The following is a 23,816-nucleotide window of genomic DNA, read 5'->3' as shown; positions in this document are numbered from 1 at the left end:
CAAACATCTGGAGATCATATTGCGACTCTTGAACACTGTAATGCAGCAGAGGATGGTTTCCACATGCCTGCAGAAGCAGATGGAAAAAACTAGGAGACCCATTCATTTGGCGCGCACACGCAGACGGAACACTCAGAGTAAAGCTCAACAATCACATCTTCTGCAAGATGGAATCAAGAGTGAAGCTAAAATAAGCTTTTTTTTTCTTTAAAAAAAAAAAAAGCAGTTTCACAGTGATAACAATGCCCTGAGATTAAAGCAGCTAAATGCTGACTCACTGTATATGTTTTGTTTTTTTAAAGGCACTTCTTTGAGATATGAACATTATGGTATTGTTTTAATAGGTAAAATTAAATATGGGGCATGCATAACTATTCAAATATCTAAGGCGCAGTCATGATCTGCACATAGCAATTAGTTTTCAAAATGTTGTAACCAGGCGCTTTGTGCTGTTCGCCCTTTTGAACTGAACCACGCTTCTCATAAAGTGTACCAGGAGTTTGAATTTGACGTCTTGTTCTCGGTGTGAATACACTCGTATTCGTAGTTGTTACACAAAACCACAGCCCCCACTATTGACGTAACATCTGAACACGAAACCTTTCTGAAACAAAAACACTGAAACGGCGTATTCAGTCATCATCCTGTAAACAGGGCCTCGAGCGGTAACTAAATCGCAGACGCCTTTGTTTAAAAGCAGAAGAATTATGACCATCAAGACTTTTAGGAAAAACGCCACTGAAGTGCAGAACGTCAGTCAGACTACGGTGATGAAACCTTACACAAAAAAAGAGACATAAGCAATCTCACACAGTGTCTAATTTAACTGTGATGTTCCCATAAATAAAGCGTCTGATTCCCTGAAGGTTCATTTTCTGCTGACTCAGCAGTGTTGTTATGTCCAATATATTTACAGGTAAATGGATGAGAATGGTGTTGACAGAAGTAGAAAAAATGATATTACAACTGAAATGAAATTAAAATAATATGTCCTCAATATTTCTTTGATCTTTTCATGCACTGAGGCCTGAATGGACGCAAGCAAGTTTGTAAAAGTTCCTAAAGCACAGATTTGTTGGTCGTCTTGAAGAGCAACATGTCAACAAAGTCGTTTTAAGACTTGTGACTAAATCTTGTTTTCACTCTTTAAAACGATCGAATAAATCAGCCACGTTGTGTTGTGGTTTTTGGCAGCTCGGTTCCTCGTTCCTTTCCTTCTTATGGTTTCATCTCCAGCCCGTCCTCGGCGTCTCGATTCCTCAGGGGAGACTGCTTCGTCTTGGGCTTTCGTCCCAGAGATTCGGCCTCTTCTAAGGTGTTTGTCAGAGGTTGACCCAAAGTCTCTGGCAACAACAACGTCAGCACTCCGATGATGAAAGCCAGGATTCCCACAATGACCTTCACAGAGGTTGGAATAGAGATAAAAGAATATATGTCAGAATTTGTTTTAATGCCTTGAATCTTTCGCCGAAGAGTAGTGCAAAGTAGTTTAGTTTAAGTTTAAAGTTATTACTTGAGGTAGGTACTGCCAGACATCAGCTAGATACACGCAGAAAGGTGCAACCACGCTGCCGACACGGCACATCATGCTGCCAGTACCGACTGCCAGAGACCTGCAGGGAGAACACAGAGAGGCCATGAAACGAGATGCATGGCCAGGCCCCGTCATCTCAGACTGAGAGTAATTGCTGTTTCACAAAAAAAACATTAAAACAAAGAGCGTGTAGTGTTTGAGGCTTGCTTTGTAAGTGTGTGTTTCTCCATACCTGATTATTGTTGGATAGAGCTCACAGGTGTACAGGTAGATGAGGCCAAAGGCAATGGCGATGGCAAACTTTCCAATCATGCTGAGGGCGATAGCCAGGGCTTCTATTTCCTGAAATAGCAGTATATCACACACTGAATGGCATTGTGTATGTTTGTATTTACTACACTTCACACCAAACGTTAAGATGTGATTGTACATGAAGAATTTGTCATACTGAGGCATACAGAAGTTTCCAGCTGGATTTCCACTGTGTCTTCCCACAGGAGAAAGATTTACAACTTGCTGTCTTTTCCGTTTCAGTTTTATCCACATGACTATTTCCCCTCTCACATTTGCTGAGCGCTGCGTTCTAAATGGCTCTCGGGGTCAGAGGTCATATTTGCTTGAACATGAACTGCCAGCTGTTTACCAGCGAGTTGCACTAACTTGAGTCAGAGCACTGAACACACATGTTAGAAGTCCAGACCCGGAGCATAGTCAGAACAATAAATCCCAGGCAAACAGACAGTGAGGGGACTGTAAAAAAATGATCAGTAGACTGAGAGGGAGGACATTTAAAATAAACTGGAGGAAAAGTTTTTATTTTTCCATAAACTTCTCAAAACTCGCAATTGATTATGCAGCTGAATTATACAACAAATAATAATTTAGTTGGAAAAGTGTGTTTCAATTTAACGCTGCAATGTGCGATCTGTGTCGCTCAAAGAATCAGTTTACGTACAGGAACCACGATGATGAGTATACAAGTCACCCCGGCCAGGAGCAGAGCCGGAGCACAAGTCATCCTCCTCCCGATCCGGTCCATGGCGAAGCAGCCAACCATGTAGGAGGGCAACTCCACGGCACCTGGAAACAGCCAATGGCAGCCGCGCTCAGGCGGCGCACTGTCGAAGGACTGACACCGCGACACTCTATCTGACGGGCTTAAATAACCGACTCAAGTGCTGCTGAGGCCCGGCCGTGCAAAAATGTTGGACTGCATGTTTCCTAGAAGGGCACGTTGGGAATACACGTGCACGCTTCTTGTCAACACATAAACACCTTACTTTATTTTGACAAATAAAAACTCTAGAATGCACGGGGAGACTTATTTATGCTATGAAGGTAAATCACTTACCAACAAGGAAGAGGTTCATGTACTGATTTCCTCCCAGGCTGACCGAACCCAGAGAGAAGACGTAGTAGCCCAGGCTGCCGATAAACCAGATGGACCACACCGTGCACGTACGGCCCGCCATCCTCCAGCTGCCAAACAGGTCCAGGATGGACAGCTTCTTCTCCGGCTGTGCCGGCTGGCCCTCCGCCTCCTGCTCCAGCAGAGCGGCGGCCTTGTCGCTCTTCTCGATCTCCATCAGCTGCTCTGCCTTCAGCCGGCATTCCAGCCCGTTGAAACGCGCCATGGCGTCCAGCAGGGCCTGAGCATCCTTGTAGCGGCCCTTTGTCAACAAGTAGAAGGGCGTCTCGGGGAACTTCCAGCAGAAGAGCAGGAAGGGAGAGGTGCAGGTGGAGAGGATGATCTGGTAGATCCACCAGACCCGCACCAGGTACCCGGTCAGAGCCACCACCATGACGCCAACGGCAAAGTGTGCGTGCACGTGCATGGAGGTCCAGGTGCGCACCTTGCTTCCGGTGAACTCTGTCACGTAGACAAACACCACCACCAAGTATCCGCTGGACACCTGTCAAGTTTACAGTTGAGTGGTAATTGCAGGAATGGCTGATTTAAATCCATACCAGCTAGCATAGCTGTGGCTCTCCCAAGCTAACACTGACCTTTTCTAAGCTACAGATCACACAAGAGTAAGTAAACTGTCAGTGATTACAAAGTCTAGTGTCAGAAACAGATCGAAACAGCCTCACTTTCAACTTATAGATCAACTGCAGCGGCGGCTCTTTACATCAACAATTCAAAAAACTACTCCTAACAAACCACTGCATGCTCCATCATTTCACTATTCGCTTTGAAATCTGCGGGAGCTTTTAGTGTGACTGTACACTGTCCTGGTGCACGGCTGATTGGGTCTGCTTGATGTGAAAAACAACAGCTGTAGCTAAAGTGAACGGAGCAGGGGGGGATGGGAGAGGAGTAAAACCATGAAGCCGGAGAAGGGATTCTTTCAGCTCAACGTAATTGCCACGTGGGTTTGGAACCGTAACGGCTCCCTTCTTTTAGCCTGTAAATGTACTTTTATACGCACATCATGGAATGAGAACAAACAAACTCGCAAACATTTTCTTCCAACGCTCCCTACTGCTGTGCATCTCTCACTTTTTAACACTGTCTTTGCTGTGACTCTCACACCAACTGCTTCTCCTCCTCATGTCATTTGTGAAGAACAATCTGATCTCATTCAACACAAAGTGCAGTAGTGAAACACTGAACTCACCATTGCGAGAAGAAAGCGGAGCACCATAAACAAATAGTAGTTTCCTGAGAAGGCGACCAGCACCCCGAGCACAAACTGAGAGAGGCTGGTGAACATCAGAATCCTAACGCGACCAACTCTGGAGGAGAGGGAAAGAAGGAAATACAAAAAAGTTTGATTTTAGACATGCAGGTGAGAGAATAAAGGAGCTATTCAGTTATCATGAGAGACAGGACTTCCTCACAGGAAGTCAGGAGCCAGGCCTTCTGCTGCAGTCCATCACAATTCACATTCACCATCAACATGAGGTAAACTTTACTTGCACTGGGTCGAACCAACTTTCACCTTGAAACTCATTTCAACAAGTGCTGGACACATTCCTCAGGCTTTAATACCGAATGAGATGCCAGTATCACGCAGCTGCTGCAGGTCTGTTGGCTACATGTCCTCACTCGGAGGTAATCTGTCATTCGTCCACATTCCGGAGGTGGTCTGCTGGACTGAGATCTGCTGACTGTGGACACTGTTTCAGCACAATGAATGAACTCATTGTGAAGATCAAGATGTTTAGTTTGACGCATTATGCTGTTGAAGGAGACAGTAGTTCTAGAGACATAATTAGAATCGATTTGGCTTTGTTGTTGTCCCCTGGAGCGGCAGCCTAAACAATCCTTGTTGTCAATGAGATGCTCTGAATTTTTAAGCAAAATTTAAGAATCACTGAGTCAAGTTGTGTCCAATCTTATATTGTACAGTTTCAGCCACTCTGTAGCCTGCAGGCGCCCAAACTGTAGCCTGGGTTTGCTATTCTTAGCTGTCGGGGGAGACGCTAGGTGTGGTCCTCTGCTGCGGCTGTATTCAATATGTCCTGCGCGCTGTGCATGTCAAAGGGCGTACTTCACGTTATGGACCGTGAATGTGCCACCCTGCCTGACAGAATTCAACCTCTTCTCCCAAAATCCCCCTTGCGCTCCTGCAGCTCTCTCAGCTCACCTGTCAGCAACGTCCCCGAACACCAGCGCTCCGATCAGCACGCCCAGCATGAAGGTGGGCTGACACAGCTTGGCCAGCCACTCTCGGTCACACACCAAGTCCCAGTCCGTCACGATGTTCTGCCGAACTTCGCTGTGGTCGAAAACAAACTTCCCGGCGCAGGCGCTCACGGTTTTGTTGCCGTGAAAGTCATAGGTGAAGTCCGCCGGCTCGATGCGTAGTGCACTACGGCAGCGGCTGAGCTCCCACTGCTCCCCGTCCGCCGTCTTCACCACCACGGGTCCGCTTTTGAAGACCGGCAGGATCTCCTCCAGGCTGGACCCGGTCATGTTTCCGTACAGGACGTGGGTGATGTTGCCGGGAACGCCGCACACAAAGTTTGGAGTCTCCACCAGGAAGACAGAGGCAAGGTAGTGGATTCCGCATGCTATGGCCTGAAAGGCTGCTGCAAAATACAGACAAGCCTGAAATCTGGAGAAGAGGAAGTCGGGCAAAAATTAAAAACAGATGAAAAAGCAGCTGTAAAACTCCAAATCATTTCATAGCAACAATGATTAAAACAAATTTGTGCTTTAAAGCGACGACATAGAAGCTGCTGGTATGTAAAGACATAGTTACTTAACCACTTCCTGCAGTTCAAAAGACTTGATTTCTTACAGAAGAACAAATCAGAAGAACAAATAAAGCAAAAGTTGCAGGATAACCTAGAAAATCTATCAGAAATGCAAAATATATAGCCTGCACACCGGCAAGATAATCATATTTCTGAGCATGATCAGCATTTCTCGTTTGAAAAAGCTCAATGGGAATATTGACTCTTCACCACAGATCTCAGTGAAACGTGGGGAAAAGGAAGAAGAATGAAAAAATGGATAAAACCAATTCAATGGAATGAAAATCAACCAGAACTTTTAAATGCATGCATCCATGCTTTTGATGAAGCATGCGGCTCTGCCAGCCTGGGTACGTTTTGAATGAACAGATTGGGACATACAGTTCCTCTGAGATAAAACTAAAACACATGTCATTTTGAAAGAGGGGGAAAAAAAAAAGAAAAGCATCCACAGCAAACTGAACGAGCCTGCTCGTTTAAGCTATTACCGTTACTTATCCAAACACTCCCAAAAGGTCCTTTTAAATATATAAATACATTCATGAAGTTTCTCAACTAACTTATTAAGACAGAAAAGCGGCAGCATGGTCATTGTGAGGCGGGAGGAAAGTGATAAAAGCGCAGATGGAGTTGGTACCTTTTGAAATGTCCGAGTTCGTCGAAGATCCTCTCGACCGTCATGCTGCTGCGGTGGGTCTGCTCCGCGGCGCGCGCTCAGGGTCCCGGCGGAGGGCAGCGGCTCACACACACTCACTCACACACACTCACACACACACACACAAACACAACTACACACACACACACACCGCTCCTCAGCCCACACGGAGACCCGGAGCTCCTCTGGAAGGAGGGGCGCGCCGCGTCACGCACAAGCGCGCGCGCACACTGACGCACAGACCTGGTCCTCATTTCAAGGGTCTGAGACTGGAGGAGCGAAAAACACATTTTAGAGATTTTCCACTAAATAAATTTTACCTATATTTAAGTTTTAAAATGAGCTTTATTTGTTTTTTTATTATACAGAATTATTAGAATAGAATAGAATAGAATAGAATAGAATAGAATAGAATAGAATAGAATGCTCTGAATAAATAAATGGTAAATGGACTACACTTTTTATCCTGCAAGAACAGAGTCCAAAACGCTTTACACTGCATTATCACATTCAGCCATTCACACACACATTCACACACCAGTGGAGGAAACAGAAAGGAAGATGAACGGATGAACTGGCCTAGGACAGGATGAAAAGGAAATAAGTCATTTTTAAATATTATTATGTATTATGTATTATTATTATTATGAAGGCAGTAATAATTTCATCAAAACACAGCAAACTCTGTTGACACAAGGAGGAGCAATAATCTTATGGCCACATAGGAAGATACAATATCTCAGTAATTTTAACCTTTTAACTGTCACTAAGCAGCCTTTCTTGTTTTGTTTACAATTCATAATTCCCCCCCTTGTAGAAATCCTAATCATTTTGGCATTTTCCCCCTCATTTTAATTACTGTGCCTTATTAAGGCTTTCTGAAAAATAACTATATTAACTAGATCAATTTTCAGACAGATTTTCTGAAAATTTTCACACTAGACACCAAAGTGTAAATTAAAAAAAGGAAAAAAAAACTTTATTTAGATATCATTTTCTGAAAGCTTAAGGGAGCCGTAAAAAATGGCCAAAGAGCCACAAGTTGCAGATCCCTGACACTACAAGCTGTGTTTTCATGAGTTCTGAAGGACATGGTATTAACTGCACATGTAGTTTAACATAACTTGTAATTACTTAACCTTAATCATAACTGGACTTTAAGACATGTCTTTGGAAATCTTGAAATCCTGGTGGGGTAGCACAGATTTACTCCATACCATGGGGTGAGTAAACTTTTTGACTCGTGGGTTCTAACATTTGACTGAGGGGTCGGACCAGGGGCAGATGGAGTGTTCTGGTAACCGCCTCACAGGAGAAAAAAAATGTCATGGGATACGCATGTGCTTTTATTTCCACTGAAAATGAATAAAGGCATTACAACAAAACAGCTGTCTTTGAAACCCCATGGTATTTAGCTATTTATTCAAATGACTCTTATTGCGCTCAAAATAAAATGCTTAAAATGTAGTTTTGTGTTATTAACAGTTACTATTTTAAACCAATGAAAGTTCTGTTGTCCGTCATCATCACTCTTCTCCTGTCTTTATTTGAAAAATGATAGGAGATGCAAATGCACATGTCCCACTCCTTCCATTCAGTGTACGTCCCCAGTGCCAAAACTCAACAACGACCAGTGCAAGGACGCAACAGTGACAGCTTGCCAGTATCTGGAGTGCCTTGCATTTTATCTGGTGCACATTGTTTATTTCGAGAACGTAAGTGCACCTTCGCACAAAAGCGACATGTGACAAGTCAGGTATTGATCTAATGGTGAATCATGCAATAGCAGTTTGATTCTTTGGTCTTTTAGAGTGATTATTCAGAATTTAATAAGTAAGATTGCCTCATGTAACAGAGTTTGCCCATGCCTGCTCTGTACTAGACTCTGATTCTAACCCTGAACTTAGTGTTGTTGTTTGTTGAGGTTGTTTATAGTTATTCTACCCTTATTCCTAGACGAGATTAGCTTGACCAATACAGATTTATTAAAAGTGATGTAATCAAAGTCTCATTCTCACAAGGACACACAATGAAACCTTGTCTGTTTGAACTGGGTCATCATCGGCTCACCTCTCATCGCCTTTGCACTTGATTGCGTTTCCAAAGCCACAGAAATAAACACACTAATGCAACTTCACCACAACCTGAAGTGATCCCGACTGAAGGATGCCGGCGGTGTCCGTGTCAAAGCAGGACTGTTTACTCGGTTGTAAATAGTGCTGCAGAGCATCCAGCGCTATAATACAACACTGTCTCTGACATCATGGAGCCATATTTCTTTCTAGAGCGTTACTCCTTTCAGAATTAGTTATTAGCCGGGAAGAGCCAGAGAAACACACAGCTGCTGTGAATATGCCTGGCGTTTACCACTTAAACCTTGTGATAATGAGTTGGAGAATTTATAATAATTCCAAGGTCAAAGCTGTTGTCATAAAACAAGGGAGAGCCACATTGTCATCTCCTCTTTGTCCCCCCGTGCCAGCATGGGATCCTTGTTTTAATTAACAGTTAATCTGCTCATTATTTATAGTCAGTCAATCACTTCTGGCAATTTTCACCTCCATGTTTTCTCTTAGAAGTTCATCTACAGTGTGGCTGATTTATTTTTTCTCCGGTGCTTTATTGTTGATCACCAGATGCACCACTGTTTGATACATCCAACCCGCTCCATGTGCACGATGCTTCCCAGAATTACAGGACCGGAGCCTTCAGAAGATAAAGCCAACCGTTCTGTGTTTCTGTGTTTGTGATTAATGATTGATTCCAACTGTATTTGTGGCTCTATTGACCCACTGCACCTTGCCTGGGCTGGATTCAGCAGGATTTTGAGTACAGGGAGTTTGTTTTTGTTATCGCTCTGTGTCGTCACATGAGAAATGATCACACAGGATGATGATCAAAACAGGTCAGTGGTGCAAATGAATATCAATGGGTCACAATGGGTAATCACCAGTATGATACTTTGAACATATGAGGAGAAAAGCCTTGCAAAGTCACCACTTTGGATATTATTTACTAGAATCAGCTTTGCTTAACCCAAGTAAACTCATTCAGTTGCAACTTTTCTGTATGTCACTTTTTGCACCTCATGCAATAATTTTACATAGTAGGCTTTTCATTTATGTGTATCTCACAAGAGATGCCAGGTCAGCCAGGTAGACGCGATACCAGGACGTGAATCCATACTATCTGTTGAAGATGTTGAAGAGAAACTTTTCTAATTTTTCAGATTACAGCGACAGTTCTGCACGTGTGTGCACAAGGCATTTTTCGCCCCAACTGAAAGCAAACACGCTGTACCTTTCCATTCCCCTGCTTGTGTCACAACTGGCTGCTTCTCACTGTGGAAGACTTGTTCAAAAGGACAAAAAAAAAGTCTCTATATTGCTCAGAAAATGAATCTACTTTACTCCAGCTTCGTCTGGTTTTGCTTGGCATGTGGTGAACCCTGCGTATGCTGGAGCTGATAGGAGCTGATGTTTGTTTAGGCGATAGCGAGAAACAAAACCTTCCTGCAAACGGCGCACAAGCAGCAGCTCTTCCTGATCACCGTTACCAGCTATGCCTTCTTGTCTTTCATTCCTTAAAGTTATTTTTTTTGTTTTCCACTGACGCTTGTGTTGGAGTGATTTGAGGGATTAATCGTTGGCCTCTGCCTGACCTCTGACCTTTGTGTTTCCTTTTATGCAAGAGTGAATAAGAGCTCCTCTCTGTGGAGAGGAAATAATTCATCCCAAATATGAAATGTGGATGACAGTAAAACAATAGCTGCTGGGCTCTTTTTTATTCAGTAACAAGATACAAACTGGATTATCTGAGCTGAAACGCTTCATTGAGAAGCTTCATTATGACTTGTGATTAAACCCATCTTATGGAGGGCAACTTAACCCAAGTTGTTGCAACATAGAAAAATAATAACAATAATACTGAAAAAATGAATCTGTGATTTATTAAAACAGAAATCATATAAACCCAACATAGCTTGTGTGTACCTGGGTGACGACCGCAACATTATAGTCCAAATGTGAGAACACAAAACACGTCATATCATTTAACCTTCGGCAATAAATATGCAAATATTTGTTTATACCTACATATATATATATATCCTTACAAATGACAACTGTGCCATTGTAAACGTAATGTAAACAAATAAAACTCACTTTTCTCCCATAGTTTCAGGACTACATGCCAGCTAGCCTGTCTTCTTAAAGGGATACTTCAATATTTTGGCAAATTGGCCCATTTAGCGCAATTCCTTAGTCATTTCGAACAGCATACTTACTTTTTTTATGAGGGCGCGCTATTGTTTATTCAGAGGTGAGTCGGGGAAGGTTTTTGGGACGGACACAATGGAAGTGGATGGTATTTTTGGTTCCCCTCGTCAAACTCATCAAATACAAATTCCAACAACCCCAAAACACTTTGGTGGACACATTATAATCCGCACATTCACTACGCTGTGGAACACCAACAAATGATATTGTAGTGTTACGACACTGAAGCAAATACTGGGAACTACTTTTTCTTTTGAAATCACTACGCCCAGACGCCATGTTTAGTACGTAGTTCCGTCTTAGCAATCTTCGCATAAACAACTCAATCTCGTAATTTTGCATTAAAGGTGCATTAAGGAGTTTTACAACCTTAAAAATACTTATTTTCCACCATAAATATGTTACACATTTTTAATGATGTGTACAATGTGTCCTGACATATTCATTACAAGTACCTCTAACAGCGCTAAATTGTCACTTGAAAATTGCAGTGCCGGTCCGGCACCAGCATTTTTTTGGGGAGAATTTGAAAGGAATGACATAATGCGCGCTCCGGCTTGTTAGGTTTCATTTTGTCCGCCATTACTCCGCCAGATGCTTAGTGAGCAACAACTGAGCAGGATCTTCCAGAAAGTAAGAAAAGACCGGCTTCTAGCACTGCCAAAACTCCAGCACAGACTCCACCAGGTAAAAGAAACTTAAATCTTACTTGAGCGCTACTAAACGAGTGAAGATGGAGTCCCCCTCTTCTGTGCACGCGAGCCACAGGGACGAGTTTTTCACTAAGCTACATTACGCCCAAGGCCTGCAGGGGGCGCTGTTTCGCATAAAACGTGCAAACTCCTTAAGGCACCTTTAATATTTCACAGCGTAGTGAATGTGCGGATTATAACGTGTCCACCAAAGTGTTCTGGGGTTTTCGGATTTTGTATTTGATGAGATGGATGAGGGGAAGCAAAAATACCATTCACTTCCATTGTGTCCGTCCTGAAAACCTTCCCCAACTCACCTCTGAATAAACAATAGCTCACTCTCACAAAAAAAGTAAGTACGCTGTTAAAAATGACTAAGGAATTGCGCTAAATGGGTCAATTTGCCAAAATGTTGAAGTATCCCTTTAAAGATCATTGCATGAGTTCTCCCGGGGTTCTGGAGAACCAGGCAGTTTGCAGCATTATGTACAGTCCACTGAAAAGACATGGCGAGGGGAGGCGGCCAAACACACCCAGACAGTTCTCACACACACACACGCACGCACGCACGCACGCACGCACGCACGCACGCACGCACACACACACACACACACACACACACACACACACACACACACACACACACTGAGGAGCGGCAGCTCGGTCACCCTTCAAGCACAAACCAGCACGAAGAGACGGAGACAGAACCAAAGTCCGAAATGTTCAGTCTGATCTGACGAGACTAAAACACCTTCAGTCAGGAGCAACGAATCAGGAAACGTCTTTTGATTGACAGACTGTCCATGTCTGAGAACCATGAGAGGAAGATCCCATTGACACGACGACGATTCAGATGAAAACGCAAAGTTTTAGCTTATTTGTTTCAGCAAAGTTTCATGTTCACACGGAAACGCTGAAAACGACGTAGTTAGCCATTAGCATCTCCGCCCAAACGTTGCCACAAAGTGTTGTTTTTCGTCATTCCCATGGAGACAGACCGTTTTTGAGAAGTTCCATTTTGGGAGCAGCTGTCAAAAAGGACCACCGTTGCACCACTGTGGAAAGTTTTGCGTTTTCACTTGAAAATGTTTTCGGTGTAGACAGGGTCTGAAACCAACGTGAGGCCGGAGTTCCAGTCAGAGGTGACTGGATTCTAGACTCTTCCAGCAGGTATTTACTGACTGACCAGCCGACAGATTTCTTTGATTTTGTTCTTTTTATTTTCAATAAAACAGACGTGTGTCTTCATAGTGGAGAATGTGGATCTTGATCAGCTGATCGGTGGTTCCTTCAGGTCTGGGGTCAGAACTGGGACTCCACTGGATCAGCAGAACCGTCACAGCTGTAGACTGAATCGGTTTTAAATCCACTCCAAGTTCCCCAGCTCTTCTCCAGTTAGTAAAAATCCTCTCATTATGGACTTTCTTAACATGTGCAAATCTACTTGTGAGAGCCGGACGCTGAGGGAGACCTGACACCTCCCCAAAGGGGGTCCCAGACCTTAGTTTGGGAACCATTGTACATGATCCTCCAAGCATTTAACTCTGCATGAAGCCGCTGCAGAAATCTATCTATCGCCGTGTTTTTCTCGCTTCTCATCACATTTGAAACACTGTGCGTTGATTGTTTTGGCTGCATCCGGCAGACACTGAAATGTTGAAGAGCAACATGAACATGTTGGAAGATGAAGCCGGAGGGCGTTAAAGCAGAGAGGCTCTGGTGAAAGCAATGCAAAAATCACACAACAAACCATAGAGAGGAACAAAGTTCTCTTCTACCCACATCTCCATGTACTAAAAGCAGAATTCATGACACTACCATTTTGTCTTTAATATTTAATGTTTAGTGAAAACTTTAAATGGCGGAATGTTTTGGAAAAGCCCAGAAGACGTAGTGAACAACATGCAGTCTGCTCCACCGACCTCAGGATCTCGTCCGTGCTCGTCCTGTTTCCATCTTGGATCCTCTGTTCGGTGTGTCTCATCGTCTTCCTGTGGATCGCCTGTGTCCTACCTGCCTTCAGCTCAGTGTGGAATGCTGCCAGCAGGCCTCCCAGCAGACGGAGTGTTTGGAGCAGGAAAAGCTGAAGCTCCACAGGTTCTCCAAGCTTCACAGCAGAGGCTGAGAGAGCTGCAGTGGTCTGAAGGAGAAAACACACCAGAAGGAACAGAAACAGCAGCTCACAAGAAAAGGAACAGCTGGAGCTCCAAGTTCAAATAGCTGCAACCGCTGAAAGAATAGCAGGATAGAAGGACTGTGTCCTGTCAATGCTGCCTGTTCCGGTGAAGGCCATGCAAGGCGGTGGCAAACCAGCCAAACCAGGGCAAACCAGCCGCTGCTGCAAAAGAGTGAACTGACGAATCATCAAAGTCTGCAGGACTTCAGCCGGAGTGTCTACAGAGAACCTTAGCAAGACAAAAGCTTTGGTTTCTGCAGATGAGAAGCAGAACAAATTGAAGAAATGTGGCCAGGAAAATAAGGAGGCAGGGTTACATTGAAGATTCCTGTGTGGATGCCTCAGAGAACAAAGGTAAGAAGAAATGCCGACGAAAGTGACAGAAACGTCACCAGGAAGCTCAAAGAGGACAAAGAAGGAAGACTTGCAATCACAATCACAAATACCTGATTGGTCATCCAGGGGAAATGGTCAGGAATGTCCTTTACAGGAGTCCTGAAGCTCAACTTCTTCTTCTTCTTCTTCTTCTTCTTCTTCTTCTTCTTCTTCTTCTTCTTCTTCTTCTTCTTCTTCTTCTTCTTCTTCTTCTCCTTACCTGCGTTTGTCCTCAGTGTTTTGGTGTTGTCTGTCACACTGTACGACTCTACTATATAGAAAATGAGCAAAAACCCTGGAAAAAAATATCCTGCATTCTTGGTCACTTTATAATGTTCTTTTTTTTATTCTTTATTTCCTCAATGCACGCACACACACACACACACACACACACACACACACACACACACACACACACACACACACACGGTGACATAAAGTCTTTTCTTCTTCTTTTCCAGTGTCCCTGTTCCTTAATAAAAGACACTTTTTTTAACCTATTTGTGCCTTCTTCTTTTTTTTTGTATAGTTGAATTGTGCCTGGAAATTAGCTTTTTTTTTTTGTTTAATCTAATAGTGCCTGGAATTTAGCTCGTTTCTTTCTTTTTTAACCTAAATTTGTTCTGAATTTTTTCTTCTTTCCCGTTCTCCGTCCCCACTTTCCATTCAATTTCCAAATTTCTGTCCAGCTGAGCGAACTGGACAGAAATCAGTTCTTCTGGCTCTTCCGGCTGCAACAGCTGAACAGTTTCCTCCACCAGCTCCACCGGCTCGACTTTTTAACCGGTTTCACCGGCTCCACCGGTTCAACGGGCTCTACTGGATCAATGGGCTCCACCGGTCCAACGGACTCTACCGCTACCGGTTCAACGGACTCTACCGGTTCAACGGGCTCCACCAGTGCAACGGGCTCTACCGGTTCAACGGACTCTACCGCTACCAGTTCAACAGACTGTACTGGTTCAACGGACTCCACCAGTTCAACGGACTCTACCACTACCGGTTCAACGGGCTGTACTGGTTCAACGGACTCCACCGGTTCAACGGGCTCTACCGGTTCAACGGGCTCTACCGGCTCCAGTGGCACCACTGGTTCTGCAGGCTCCACTGGCTCCACCGGCTGAACCGCTTTCCCTGTCAACAGAAAATGTAGAGTCACAGTAGTGAGTTTGAGGGGTTTTTACACACTGTTTAAAATAACAATCAGCAAATCAAGCTGCTCTGATCTGCTCTGATTTTGAGGAAAAATTCAAATCAAAATGTGTGTTTGCGTCATGAAGGTTTGGTATGAACACCGTCAGCTCACCTGGCTCCACTCTGTTTCGCTCCATCGTTGCTTTCGCTCTGGCCTCTCTTCGTCTCTGCACGTGTTCTGATTCAAGAAAAGAGAGAAATCAAGGAAAAAGTAGATTTTACATACAATTTGAGAGAAAAAAAAAGGTTTTTCTTCCATGATGAGTTTCTTTAGCTCAGGAGGAGACCTTACGAGAGTCGCCAGCTAGAGTCCATCCACGGCATCCCTGAGCCCATAACCCCAGACCCTGTGGGCGAAGCTGGACATCTTCATCCAGCCGTTTCTGCAGAGTGAAAACAGAGAGATAAATATGCATTCTGTAGTCTGGAAGAAATGTAACACTCAGAAAAAGAGTGTATTGTATCACTCTTTTCCTAAAACAATGTCACTGTGCTCGTGCTGCTCCAGGTGGAGAAATGCATGTAGAACATCCATTCTAGAGGAGGTCAGCGTCACTGCTGGTGAAGAAGCAGAGAAAAGGCAGGAGTTTCCATCCAGTTGCTGGAGGCGGCACTCGGCTGCCTGCAGTGTGTCTCACCTTTGAAATCCTGGGGATCTGACGAGGGATGAAGATCCTACACGGAGCAGCGACTCTGGTGTCTTCGCTCTGGTGTTGAGGAGCGACTGAGGTTCCTGCGAACACACCACACACACACAGAAACACACAGGTTAAAAACACTGATCAGTCAGAGTGGTGACTGAAGGATGTATTCATGTTTCACTATTTCTGCATGAGGGCAAATCATAAGTGAGCTGAGAGATTCTCAGCCTCATAGAGGATTTCCACTGAGGGACTCACCTGCTCGTCTCCAGTCGTCCATGGCCTGAATTTCAGGTTTCATTGGCTGTGAAGGCAACAGAATTACACAAATAGAGAATACAGCGTCAATGTATGCAGAAAACAATGGAGAACAGTGAATGCAGTCAAATAGAAATATTTAGAAATAAATAAGACGTCTGACAGTCATTGAAGTGATTGTAGCATTAGTCAATAATGAATTTAGTGGAATATCTGATGGCACAGTTGCAGCAGGAGTTAAGAAACACCTCACAATTAAATTAAGGGGTTATAAATGCTGGAGCTTGACTGAACGCTAAGAGAATTCATAATACTGGTCTAGTTTCTTCAAAGACTCGATAAAGCAGTTCTAAGTTGTAGTTCCAGGTAACCATTCACATGTAATAATTGTGTTTGTAAGAACTGAATGCTCTTGTCTTACCTGTGGCCTGTAGGCCTGGTCAGTTTCCGTTGAACTCATGTTCTGGCGATATGAATGGTTTATAATAGGGCTGTCGCGGTAAACCGGTATTGACGATAATCGTGGTTTTAAAAAATTAAAATTTCAATATCGTGTTCAAAATGCGCACATGATAATATCGTAAAGAGGATCTAGTCCCGCTTGAAACATGTTGAAGTGTATTTTCAAAATCCGCTCCTGTTCTTCCGCCCTGCTTCGTTTCCCTCCTGCAGCCCCCCAGCCTCTCACCCTCCCCTCACATATAAACACAGCAGAGCAGCGGTAGCGGCATGGCTCCTAGCTAGCGGGGCTCCCAGTTAGCGAGCATCACGAGTGAAATAAACATGTCGGCGGTGGCCGACGACAGCGAGACGCTCTATCCTAACCTGAAAAAGTGTGTTTAGCAACACTGACTGCACGTTGATGCAAGCCGGGTAGTAGTGGGGCCCCATTAGGTAGGTTCCAGACGTGTCATTGTAATGTGTCCGGGCGGTTTCAAGTTGAGTCGCTGATATCCGCTGTCTTCTCCGCCGGTCCCTTTCTAGCAACTAACCAGTGAGTACTCGGAAAAGAGCCCCATGCGGGGGATTTTCGACACGTTGTCGTTGCAGCGTCTAGTGTAGCGCCTTAAATTTGTCATTGAAATTGACTGATGTCAGCCGTTCCTCGGGGCCCCCTTCAGCTCGGGGCCCTAGCCAGTAGCGGCGCCTCTGGCCGGAGAGAAGCAGCTGCTGCGCTCATTCTGCCTCCGATTTAAACAAACAAACAAACAAACAACAATCCTCGGCAGTGTGGTGGTGGTACAGGATTTCACCCCAACAGGGCCCGTGGGTTTTCATAACCCACCAACCCTACGTAAATTACGCCTCTGCTGTGGATCCTCTGTTAATCAGTTCATCAGATTTTAATTAGTTGAGTGTAACTACACTTTCGGTATGCAGTTGTACAGTTACTGTTCTCATATTGTTTCAACACCTCATTTGAAAGGTATTCTGAATGTAATTCATCTGGGAAAAGAGAGAAAACAAACAAAAATAAAATTAAAGATGAATCTGAATGTTTGTACCATTATTAGTTAAATTTTTGCTGATATCGTGATAATATCGTTATCGTGATATTTTTTGCCCATGATAATCGTGAAGAGAAAATTTGATATCGTGACAGCCCTAGTTCATAATAAACCTACTGCGGTTAAAATGAGGCGAAAAGTCTTCAAAAGACATGCAAAACCACCAAAACTACGCTGCTCGACTCGCTGGACTCGCTAGACGGACAGAATGACCCCGTTTTCAGAGAACCTCAGGATGATTTGAACTTCTGATGACATTGAGGTTGATGTCAACAGTCTCCTGCATTGTCATGGAGATATCACCCAGCTGTTCTGCGTGCATGCTCAGTGCAGGGTAGCGTGTGCATAGATTTATACAAATTCTAATAGTTCTTATATGCGGTCTATGAGTGTGTGCGTGTGTGCACGAGCGCACATATAAATATGCTTTCACTCACCAAAGCTGCGGACTCACTTTTAAAGAAAGGCAGTTCTTTATTTAGATAAACTTTGACGACCTTCATTCATTTTGATTTCTGATTGTTAGCCTTAGCTTTAGCATCTCCCTCAATCTGCCAGTCACTAATCAGGACCGTATTACTGTCTGCAATCAGGACCCGCCTACATCGGCAGCAGCCAATCAGCTCTCAGTTTGGAAATGACGCTGCAGTCTGAGCCCCACTTGTCAAAAAAAAAAAAAAAAAAAAAAAAAAGAATAAAAATTGCTCTTTGTTGTTGTGGAATTTTTGGTGAAAAGAGACAAAGATGATGAGTCAAGGTGTTGACGCTGCACAAGGAGGATTTATTCAGGGTTGTAGAGCTGTTGTTGTTGTTTTTTGGTTTTTTTTCAGTTTACTTTGGAGGGTTTAAAATAAGCTGGAAATTCCTAAGCTCTTTCATGTAATTTCAAAACAGACACCATGCAGGTTAACATTTTTCAAAAAATTAGACTGCCTTGCAAATACTAAATGCATAAACGGTTTGTATTCGGACAAATAAACGACACACTCAGGCTCTAAACGACCACTTTGTCGCCTAATTTTAAAAAAAACCTCGATAAAGTTATACATTTGAAGAGTTTAGAGCTAAAGTGAAATCAACTTTAGCAGGTCCATTTCAGCTCGGGGAGGAGTGCAATGCATTGTGGGTTATTATGTAGTATGCTGTAGTGTAAATGCTTTGCATACTGTCTGATGGACTGGGTATGCAATATGCAGTATGGACAGTATGGGTATGGCAGTATGTAGTCGGCAGTATGCGCACAGCCAGTGTGTCCGGGTGGTGGCCCCGTCCCCTGCAGCGTGGAGGACGTGGCTGTTGGGGAGAAGGCGGGCGACGATAATTTGAAGTCAGTTGTGGAGATGAACAGCGCCGTGGTGATCTTCCTGGACCAGGTGGAGTCGGGGACAGGTTCGTCCCGGTCCAGCCGGCTGTCCGGGTCGTCCTGTCCAACGTCTGACGGTGAGGTGGAGGGACGGGTGGAGCAGGATCAGGGTGAGGCCGTGATAGGGGAGTCTCATAGTGATTTAAACAATGAGGCTGAGTGGAGGAGGGAGTGGAATTTAGTTCATGCCAATAAAACTCTTCTCATCAGGCCAGATCGTTTCCACAGCTGCTCAAACATTCGACTGCTGTTCCAGCTAAACGCCTTGAAGATGGACAGAAGGAGTCTGAAACACTCGGCTTGTATTTGGTTTTATTGAAGAAGAGAGATATGAATCGGTAGCCTTTTTTTAAGGCACCTCCGAAATGTACAACAAAAGCTGAACCATTTATTTATTCACAATACAAAAATACACATCTCAGTGACTCCAAATCATAATAAATAGTTAACCATGAATTCTAACCATAAAAAGGCACAGAAAACAGTCACTTAGTAGTCATAAAAATGATCAACTACTTTACAAAAAAATCATCCATTTAGTAAAGGCCCCATTTCCATGACAACATTTGAAGTGAAAACATATAGTTTCAGTTTCAGTTTTGCATTTGCACAACAGCATTTTGAAAAGAAAAGTTAAGTAAAGTCCCTTTGCAAGGACACCACTTTCAAGAGAATTAAAATATGGTCACATTGAAATAAATGAATCTTTGTTTGGTGAACAGATTCAGCGGCCTGAGCTAATCAGCTACTCTGTCTGCTGTCTCAGACTTTTTCAAGCAACAAAGTGCTGGGAAACTCCTGGAGAGCATCAAGTTGATGTGTAAATACAACAGGTCTGATGGCACAATAGTTTCACTGTTAACTGGATTTTCTCATAGTTTTGGAAAAATATGTGCGTAACCAAATAAAATGGCACCGTTCTTGGTGAAATTTATTGACTATGTATAGTGTTACAGTGTTACATATTCTTGCTTTTTGAAGTAAAATAAAAGTGGTTACAACTTATGAATCAGGAAATAAACTTGGACTGGGAGCCATTAAGCTGTAGTCAAGACCACTTAACGCAAGACCAGAGCATCCCAAGACCAAGACTTTAAGGGGCCTAATAAAAGTATGCTGGTGTTTTCTGGCTAAAGAGGGAAAACTAACACTTGTATGTCGTGAAAGAAACTGATGCATTTTGTGATGTAGATTGGGACAATGGAGTAGGGCCTACTATTAGGTTAAGGCGGCCCTTCCTGGGTTTCCTCCCACAGTCCAGAGAAACCTCTGAGGCTGATTGATGATCCTGAATAGCCTGTACAGGATGTACCCTGCTCTTAGTCATAGTCAACTGCGACTGTCTTAAGCTTGATACAGTATTGATGACAGCTGGATGCATACAGTGTGAAGACATTTCAGTTGATGAGGAGGCATTTATAAGGCAGTCTCAGTCAGGTGGTCCTGACTAACCACATGGTGGCAGCAGAGATTGTTACTGGACATAATTTGCCTTCCTGAGGGTGATACAAAATACAGCAGCAAATTAAATCCACGATTTGAAAATAAAGACTCTATATGATCCAAATATCACAAAAAAGACTCCCAGAAACATCATTAGGTACACTGGTACATTACGTATGCAATCCAGTTCTAGCTAAATTCTGAATTTACAAAGACAGTGTTGTTTAATATAACATGAAGTCAGCAAAAGCGTTGGCAGTATTTATGCAGGCTGTAATTTTCAGTGATGATGAGATGGACTATATCATACAGAGAGGCGTTTCTATCATTTTAGTCCTATGCATCTTTATAAGACGCCTTTCACTGCAAATAGTTAAAGCCTCTCTGATGTTTGCCATTTATCACAAACTAATGTGAAAATGTGTTGAAAATTCAATGAGCTACTGCAACAGATGCAGAATATGGGACCCATCTTTATTCTGGAAGGACCAGATTCAGGTTCATAGTGCATTTGGCACAGTAACAAAAACGGATAATGCAATTTGCACAAATGCAATGATGAGGAAAAGTGAGTATATCACATTTGGATTATATTCATCATGTAAAGATCTTCATCGATCGAAGTCGGGGCGCTGGAAGAGAAGCAAGTCCTCGAATGCAGAGGAGCTCAAACAGGCAGTGAAGAGCTTACTTATGTGTCAAATTATATATATTTATAACAACAAACCCCTTATTGTTCATCAGTATTGTTACACCTGTAAAGACATTTTATAAATAAATTTACTTATACTTACTTACAAACCCAGTTATAAAGTTGTAGACAAAGCTTCTTAGCAACCTCATGTCAGCGGAGTGAGATCTAAGACTGCTCTGTAATCAGCAGATCACTGATTTTACATGACAGACGCACTGCCTTTATGAGTTAACAGTCAACCATGATGGACTAATTGAATCACCTGAACTACAGTTAGCTGTTCAACTACTGTTGCCACTGGTTAGTCCTCACCAAACAACAACTTACTACACTTGTACAATCCCATCAATGAAAATTCTTGACTATTAGTACTTTTCTCTTTTTCCTCCAAAGGGGGCAGCAGAGAACTATTTTTAAGCCAACGTACAAAGACTACAGTTTGTCACTGCAGGATGAAATTGGCCTTATCGTTTTCTGCATTCTCTTAGGATTAACAATCTGGTGAAGTTCTGCAAAGTTCTCAAATCCAATTTCCAAAGCAAGTGAAAGTCTTTCCCCCCGAAAAACTCCTTAGGCAGTTCTAATGAATGCCTGTCTTAAACTGAAAATATCATTAACAGATTTAATAAACAAGGACCCAAAACCTTCCATGATGATTGATTTGTCTGTTTATTTACTTACTTTTAAAAGTGAATTTTTGGGGGTCTTTGGCGAGTGATGACAATTTTAATGATGTGCTATAAGTGACAAAACCCAGTGAACGTAGAACCTAAATGATTATCTGCAATGTCAGGACAGTTAAATAAGGAATTACACAACCCTGGTATCTCAAACAGAAGCACACACACATGCACAACCTGTAGTTTTTACAGTTGCATGCACTCAAACTCACATTTAAGAGTTTCTTTAACTTTCTACTTTTTTCATGAATCTCACATAAATAAAGAACCAACTGCTCTGGGAGTCATCATGCTTTGTGCTGTGCAGGCCGGCCGTCCCGGCTCAGAGAGAGAGTCAGCCGATGCTGAGAGGCCTGCATGGGCGCGTAGTGCAGCAGAGAGTCCTGCCCATATCTGGAGCAGCACAGTAACCCGAGATTCAGCTGGGCGGGAGTGGCAACCCCAGGGAGGGGACACGGCAACAGAAGGGGGTGTGTGAGAGTGTGTGTGTGTGTGTGTGTGTGTGTGTGAGTGTGTGTGTGTGTGTGTGCGTGATGTGAGCCCATTAGAAAGGAAAAGAAAGCAAATTAAAGGGGCGTGTGTGTTTTGGGAGAAGGGGGACTTACAGACGCGAGGAGGAGTTCTCAAACTTTTTCAAAGAGTGTGGGACACATTGTCCTGCACGGCCACAGCTCCCAACGTGCACGCACACATCACACACATGAACTAGTTTGTGAGCTGTGTGTGTTATTAACCCCCACTGCTGGGGGTTATGGTGGAGAAGAGAAGAGAAGAGAAGAGAAGAGAAGAGAAGAGAAGAGAAGAGAAGAGAAGAGAAGAGAAGAGAAGAGAAGAGAAGAGAAGAGAAGAGAAGAGAAGAGAAGAGAAGAGAGGATTCAGTCTCTGAAGACCACAATGGGTTAGAAAAAGCAGCAGGTAAACAGAACTTCAAGCTGAAGTGATGGACTGAGGCGAGAGCCAGCAGCAGATGGATATGTGTGGAGAGCGGCCGACCCCGGGACTGCTCCTGCGTCTGGGCATCCTGCTCACCGCCGTGTGTGTTTTCATTCATCTTTACCTGGACTCGGGTTGGCGGGGAGCGCCCACGCCTCAGGGTTTGGGAACTCCTCCCCAACGCTATCGGAAGCCGGGACAACACGGCAGGATGAAGCAGGCCTCCGCAGACTCTGAGGAGCGAGACAGGAGCGTCAAGGGGAGAGTCGCTTACGTTCGCACGCTGAAGAAGGAGAGTCCAGCTAAGAAGGGCAGTGAAGACAGAGAAGACCCCTCCCCACACCACCCGCACAGAAAGGTATGTTAATACACCACCAACTTTGTAGATCTTAATTGCCGCCATTCAGATTCCTGTATAGTTATCTGATCCTGGATCAGTGCGGCGGGAGAGAGAGAGAGACTCAATAAGAAGCTTTCACTCCATCTCTGTGAGTCACTGGCTTAAAGCTCTGTAATCCCAGGAGGGCGATGAGGGAAGAACAGGCTGCAAAATCAATGCATGCTCAATGAGCGCCCCCGAAATGCTTTGAAGTTAAAGAAATAAAGCGGGTTTGTCACTCCAGCACCACAAAGCTGCTCGCATTTATTTATTTATTTTTTTTGACAGATGCCTGCAGTTTAAATAGGAGTGTGTTTAACACGGGCTACAAACCAAACACTCCCCTTTTGTGTCAGTTGGAGATCTATACGCAGTCAGATCCGGTGAAAGACCATTCAAACAGCACAGTTTCTTGGAGCAAACACAGCTATTCAGAAATGCAAACACACATGCTCAAACTCCAGCGGCTTGACCCCTGTGACCTTTGCAGGGTGTGTTAGCACACCATGTTATCAACACTCCACCGCCACCCATGAATTTGTCTCTGTATTTTCGGTGTTGTATCTATTCTGCCATTTGTTCTCCTTTTTCTTCCCCATCATGAATCGACATAAAGCTGTAGCCGAAACACTCCAAACAAACCTTCTTTCTCCTCGCGGCTGCATTTCTTCATTTTGTTACTTAAGGCTAATAAACGCTTGTTGGTGTTTTGTCTGTAAATTTTTGATGACCTAAAGTAACAAGAGACACGGGAGCAGCGGCGCCGAGCGTTAAATGCCACTGAAATCACTGCAGGGGTATCATACCA

The 23,816-nt window shown here is 43.7% G+C and overlaps 3 protein-coding genes across 4 annotated transcripts in view; 2 read left to right on the top strand and 1 right to left on the bottom strand.

Annotated features, from left to right (window-relative positions):
* The window catches only part of usta (uronyl 2-sulfotransferase a), a 50,530-nt gene extending 46,935 nt beyond the window's left edge, over positions 1–3,595 (top strand). The window contains exon 9 of the transcript XR_003933084.1: positions 3,585–3,595. The gene's annotated coding sequence lies outside the window, so the exon portion shown is untranslated. The remainder of the gene's footprint in view (positions 1–3,584) is intronic.
* slc22a16 (solute carrier family 22 member 16) lies at positions 252–6,486 on the bottom strand. The gene is made up of 8 exons (XM_030110568.1): positions 6,378–6,486; positions 5,128–5,598; positions 4,156–4,273; positions 2,886–3,447; positions 2,490–2,614; positions 1,767–1,876; positions 1,514–1,613; positions 252–1,398 (listed from the first exon to the last, which is right to left on the bottom strand). The coding sequence occupies exons 1-8, from the start codon at positions 6,419–6,421 to the stop codon at positions 1,219–1,221; spliced, it is 1,710 nt and encodes a 569-aa protein (XP_029966428.1). The 5' UTR covers positions 6,422–6,486; the 3' UTR covers positions 252–1,218.
* Positions 6,487–22,264: 15,778 nt separating this feature from the next.
* The window catches only part of mettl24 (methyltransferase like 24), a 30,959-nt gene continuing 29,407 nt past the window's right edge, over positions 22,265–23,816 (top strand). For both annotated transcript variants that reach the window (XM_030110393.1, XM_030110392.1), the window contains exon 1: positions 22,265–22,987. In XM_030110393.1, the coding sequence (XP_029966253.1) occupies positions 22,664–22,987 (324 nt within the window). In that variant the 5' untranslated portion in view covers positions 22,265–22,663. The remainder of the gene's footprint in view (positions 22,988–23,816) is intronic.

The sequence above is a fragment of the Salarias fasciatus genome, chromosome 15 (assembly GCF_902148845.1).
Source record: "Salarias fasciatus chromosome 15, fSalaFa1.1, whole genome shotgun sequence".
NCBI lineage: Eukaryota > Metazoa > Chordata > Actinopteri > Blenniiformes > Blenniidae > Salarias > Salarias fasciatus.
This window is presented reverse-complemented; position numbering and strand designations above follow the sequence as displayed.

Excerpts from the sequence above, each read along its gene's own strand:
- slc22a16 (XM_030110568.1), bottom strand. The coding sequence starts at position 6,421 with ATGACGGTCGAGAGGATCTTCGACGAACTCGGACATTTCAAAAG. Across the intron at positions 5,599-6,377 it reads GAACTCGGACATTTCAAAAG|ATTTCAGGCTTGTCTGTATT; the intron begins GTACCAACTCCA and ends CCTCTTCTCCAG. Across the intron at positions 1,399-1,513 it reads TCTGGCAGTACCTACCTCAA|GTCATTGTGGGAATCCTGGC; the intron begins GTAATAACTTTA and ends ACCTCTGTGAAG.